Source organism: Populus trichocarpa, chromosome 9, assembly GCF_000002775.5.
Source record: "Populus trichocarpa isolate Nisqually-1 chromosome 9, P.trichocarpa_v4.1, whole genome shotgun sequence".
Lineage (NCBI taxonomy): Eukaryota > Viridiplantae > Streptophyta > Magnoliopsida > Malpighiales > Salicaceae > Populus > Populus trichocarpa.
The window spans coordinates 5,926,880-5,932,631 of NC_037293.2; the positions used below are offsets into that span (position 1 = coordinate 5,926,880).

At 31.2% G+C, this 5,752-nt stretch overlaps 1 protein-coding gene across 1 annotated transcript; it reads right to left on the bottom strand.

Moving 5' to 3' along the window:
* Positions 1–278: 278 nt before the first annotated feature.
* LOC7482312 (glyoxylase I 4) lies at positions 279–2,469 on the bottom strand. The gene is made up of 2 exons (XM_002313290.4): positions 1,831–2,469; positions 279–579 (listed from the first exon to the last, which is right to left on the bottom strand). Exons 1-2 carry the CDS (start codon positions 2,137–2,139, stop codon positions 325–327), a joined length of 564 nt encoding a protein of 187 aa, XP_002313326.1. The 5' UTR covers positions 2,140–2,469; the 3' UTR covers positions 279–324.
* Positions 2,470–5,752: the final 3,283 nt, after the last annotated feature.

The following is a 5,752-nucleotide window of genomic DNA, read 5'->3' on the forward strand; positions in this document are numbered from 1 at the left end:
TAAAAAATATCGGTTAACTCGTCAAATCAGGTTAACCCATCAAACCCGGGATCCGTATCATGAAAATTTGATAACTAAATAAAAAAAATTTAACATTAACAAATTAAATCAAACAAAAAAATTCATTAAAAAAACAAAAAAAATTAAAAACGAAAAAAAAATTCTATAATATAATATAATAATTATAATAATATAATATATTAATAAGTGAAACCCGTGGGGAAGCTACAGTAATTTCCCCACGCCTTTTAAAGTATTACTTAATATAATATGAAACTACTTTTCTTATGCGTGTTATTCATACAAAAACGAAAACCAGAAGTCTTATTTTGCATGACGCCCGTTCTCCAAATCAACAGGAGGATTATGCCGATCGCATGGTAGCTTTATATTGCCTAATGAACCCGCTGGAACAAGCTTAAGATTCTCACAGTTGCACATCTCGATCATGTACCCATCTGGATCACAGAAAAAAAGCTGGTCAATCTTTGTTCCCTTTTTATCTTCGTCTATTGTCCTCTTCGTGTACTTCACGTTGAACTGCTTCAACCTCTGCTCCAGTGCTTCCATGTCTTCACACTGCAACATAAATGGTTTATTGACCGTAACACACACACACACACACACACAAAATAAATAAATAATAATTCATCTGCAAGTTCATCCAACATTCATTTGCTTCGGCACTCATTGATCAGCCTTGTGTTAAAACTAGCTAGCTCCCAGTTGTTTTCAGGGCCTGATGCCTCACCGGAATTAAATAGGAAAGAAAAAAGGCATCAGCAGTACTAAATGAGATCTTGAGGATTTTTAAGGAATTTTGTTCAGCAAATATCGACGAGCGTCTATCCATCTAAATATAGGAATTATTTACATCTTTCTTCCATTCCAAATATATATGTTTGCAGTAGCGGTGAGGGGGGAATTGCCCCTTTAATCTTTGTTTTTTTCTTTAATTTTTTTTTATATTAGAATATTAATAATATCTAGCAGATTTAATTTTTTTTTTTTGTTGGTTATCAATTAACCCAAGTTAGCTATTGTTAACTTTAGCGGTAAAAAAAACCCGAAAAACTGATTACACCGAGAAAATAAAAAAAAATCAAAAAAACCAAACCGTGAAAAAAAACTAATTAACTTAAGTTAATTTTTTCATTTTGAAAATATTCTTAAATTAATTTTGTTTGATATAAGTTAGTATATATATTTCAAATTAATTTCTCTATATAATGCATATCTATATAATATATAATATTAAATTTTTATTAATAATTTATTTTTTTATTTAAAAAATCCTGACTCCGCCATTATATATTTGCATTTAAAACTCACCATATAATGTCCATCCTTTTATTCCATTTAATGTTCACATCTCCTCTCGTATACCTATATATACCTTTAAAAAGTAACAAAATTTTAAGTCTTGATTCTCATTAAAAAAAAAAAGAATCAATTATATCCATCTATCTATCCTTGTATATTGAATGTATTCTCCTCCCTTTAAGAATTTTATACTCTCATTTATTTTTTATATATTTATATCTTCTTCCGTATACCTTTCTGCAAAAAAAATGAAATTTTCATGTTCCTAGATTTTTTTTTCTGATTTTTAAAAATTTGTCTACTTTCTTGATTTTTAAAATTTCGCTGACTTTCTTAGAATTAAATTTGTATTTTTTATATATTAAAAACAATTTTTTAAAGTAGTTCAAGGCATATTTTTATCTAAAATTGACAAAAGTACATATAGAAAAAATCTTGAATATACAAGAATATATGCGTGAAAGAATACATATGGTTATCTGATAGCCAGAGAATCGAATCAATTACCTGAAAAGAGATATGGTTATCCCTGGGATCCAAGACACGATCTGTTTTAGGCAAACTGTCTTCATCCTTGGCCTGGATCAAGTGAACCCCAACGCCATAATTGAACAGCCATGCTCCATCAAATTCAAAAGCTGGTGGCCTCTCAATCAAGACCAGCCCAAGAACCTTGGAGTAGAAATCAATGGACTCTTTCACGTCTCTACAGAGCCTCGAGACGTGATTCAACGCCATTTGAGGAACTCGGTCCTCCTCTTTCCCCTCATTGTTCCTCTCCTCCTTGTTATTATTAGTCTCTTCTTTCTTTTCCATTAATTAACAGTTTAACACCGGCCGGCCCTCTTCGTTTCTGTACTTTTCTGAGGTGCTAGCACTGCTAGTGTTGTGCATGGCGTTTGAAGGTGGGGGTTTCTTAAGGTTCCCACAAACTAGGGCAGTGGACACGTATGGGATACCGATGACGCGTGGTTGTTGAAGTGTGTGATTTTTTAACGCTGTAGCCTTGGATGGTGGACACATTTGTGCCGTGTGAAGCGGTGGCGGCTAATTCTTATATCTCTTTTGGCAATCTTAAATGCCGCAAAGTTGGCACAAAATTAGAAGGCTTAGCTCTGCGAGCCTGCCGCTACTGATTTCGCATCTCGTAGTTGCTTCTTGGATTTTCACGAGATTAGTCGCAATAAATAGAAAAATATTCATGAACACATGCTTTCGTTTGGTGTGAGAATTTTGGGTTTCAGAAAGAAATCATGGTGCATTTTGCTTTTATGTGGTCTTTGTCTTGGTCCATCCATTAATTGTTAATTCCACAATCATCTCAGATCTTAAGAACTTGGGTAAAACCCCAGCAATGAAAGAGCTGATTTTTTATAAAATTTTTCTGATTAAATTCATTTTGGCTTTTCCCCCCGATTTTAATCCCTCAATATTTTCTTGATTTTAAATTAATTTTCATCATAATTTTAAAACATGGTCTGACCTGACAGATTGACTCGGGACCCGGCCGAAACCAGGGGTCGGGTTTGAAAAAAAATAAGAGAAGACAAGAACTTGGGTGTCCCCATAAAAAAATTGAGTTAACCCAGTGACACAGTTGATCCGGTCAAAAACCTTGAAGCAACCCGTTGACTATTTAATTTTTTTTAACAAAACCAATGTCATTTTATAAAAAAATATTAGGGGTCAACCCGAGATGACCGGGTGACTCGGTCAAAACTCATGACTCGGGCTAGGTTTCAAAACTATGGTTTTCATAATTTGTTTTAATTTTTATTTTATAAGGTTATCATATATATTTTTGTTATCATATCATTACGTAAAAAATTGTTAAATTTGATGGAGTTCATGATTCGGACCATAAGGTTGACGGATTAAGCAGTGAAACTCGGGTCGATCTAATATGTCGTCATCTCAATTTAAAAATAATATGTCATCCTAATTTATTTTTAAAAGTTAAACCACACTTTTTAACGGTCATTCGGATTGCCTTTAGACATTTCAAATCGACTTGGGCACGTCAGGGCTACTCTCAAACGAGTTAATATTAAACTCATGCTAGACAAGAAGTCGGCTATAAAAGTTTCAACGTTAACTTGCTGGGTCAACCCCCCTTTCTTTCCTTTTCCTTTTTTTTTTCAAATTTCATCTTCCATTTATTTCATTTCAATTGAATCCTTTTTTGTTTATGTTTTTTTTTTAAAAATTTTATCATTTAACACTTGGTTGATTTTGAATTGATCTTTACAATTTATTCTTGTTAGCTTTCTCTAAAGTTGTCACAATCTCAAATAAACATCTCCGTATTTAATTGATGTTTAGTTTTAAGACTGTTTATTTTTAATATCATTACTAAGTAAAAAATAGTTTTAAAAAGTTGTTAAACCTAACGAAGCCCATAATTAGGGTCACAAATTTGATGAGTTAAGCCACGGGTTCAAGTCGATTTAATATATTACCGTCTTAAATTTTTTTAAAAAAGATGTTATCTTGAGTTTTTTTTTTTACATCAAACCACACATTTCACCTATTATCCGGGTTGCTTGTGAAATTACTAAGTTGACTAGGTCATGTAAAAGCAATTTTCATACGAATTAGTTTTTAAATCAGGTTAAAAAAAAGTCAAGTTAAGAAGTTTTAAGGTTGATTTATAAGTCAAAGTTTAATAAAATCAAATAGTTCATTATGATTTAGATTTTTTTTTTCAAGTTCAAAAAAATTACATTTTGACCACAACTTAGCATATACCGGTAAAATAGGATAAAAAAAACTTGTTGACTATAACAAGAAAAGTTAAAGAAAGATTAACAAAAAACTAGAGGAGGTGAGGGTTTTACTATACCCTTAATCGCGTAACATTATCCACTTGAATAAATATTTTTTTTAATTTTTTTTCTAATTTATATTTTTTTTTCAATATCAAATTCATTCTTCAACATTAAATTTTTTGTGGATTATGCTATTTTTTTTTCAATTTACTTTTTATGAGTTTAACTCAGATTTGTGACCCAAACCATATGGGTTAAATGAGTTAACTTGGTTGATTCAAGTTTTTCCTCCTTTTTTTATTTGACTTTTGTTTCTCCTAGATTTTTTTTTAACAATGGGTTAACAGGAAATTAGACTTCGTTGTGTTATTTTGGTCTACTTTTTATGAGGTTATCTCCATTTCATGACTCAGCTCACAAGTCTAATGGGTTAATTCTAGTGACTCAAGTTGTTTTTTTTTTGTCCTTTTTAATCAGTTTTTTTTTTTAATTTCACATTTCAATATATGGTTGACTGAGAATTGAGTTTTATAATTTAATTTGATTTGTTTTTTATTTGATTATTTTGATTTCATGATCCGATTCACGAGTTTGGTAAGTTAGCCCGAGTTGACTTGAGTTATTTTTTAGGTCTTTTTTTAATTGATTTTTTTTTTCAGTTTCATCTTTAATGTCGAGTTTATTGAAAATTGAGTTTCTTAATTTGTTTTGATTTTCTTTCTACGAGGTTATTGTGATCTTATGACTTGGTATGTATATTGAAATGTTAACTCAAGTTGACTCAAATTTATCCAATATGTTGTCATCTTGATGTTTATTAAAAAAAATCTTATCTTAAATATTTATTTTGAGTCAAATAATGTTTTTATCAGTTACTCAATTTGTCTTTGAACCTACCAAAATAATCGAGTAACGTCAGATCAATTCCTATATCAATTTTTTTTCTACTAAAAAAACATTAAAAATGTCAAGATAGTAGACCAATTATCTAGTTATATTATAAAGAAAACTAAATGGCGTGAAGATTTTACTGCAGCTCTAGACACAAATTACTGTAGATTACAACAGTGAAATTATATGGATATGTTGTGTAATTAAGAGGACAATGAGAGGCGTTTTAATATTTTCATGTTGTATTTTTTATTTTTAATCGAAAAGTTGTTGGTGTGTGTTTCATATGCCTTAGCGAGTGGACGGCATCCGCGCCGTTAAGGAGGCGTGTGGATGCTTCTTGGTGGTCAAATTAGGTCATCCGTCGTATAAATAGATGCACAATTGTGCCCTCTTCCATATGGTGCGATGCATGTAAATATATCATGATTGGATTGCCGTCGGTGATCAATTGTTTGTGTTTTTTCTCTCTTTTCTCCCTTGTAACAACTAAAGTGCACACTTATCCTCTTATTATTTGTTGTTTGCTTGGGTCTGATATAGTTGCCAGATCCAAGAGTCTTGGATCAAGCAGTCATGCCAGACCCAAACACCTTGGACTTAACATGACTAATCCAAAACATTTAAAATATTTTTGATAGTTTTTTTATATTTTTAAAAAAATAATATTAACTTGCTGGAATGCAAATCGGGAGCCAATATACTAGTTTTATATCAATAGAGAAAATTCTTGAAAATCGGTTAAAGGGGCCAACCCTGGGAGGTCATAA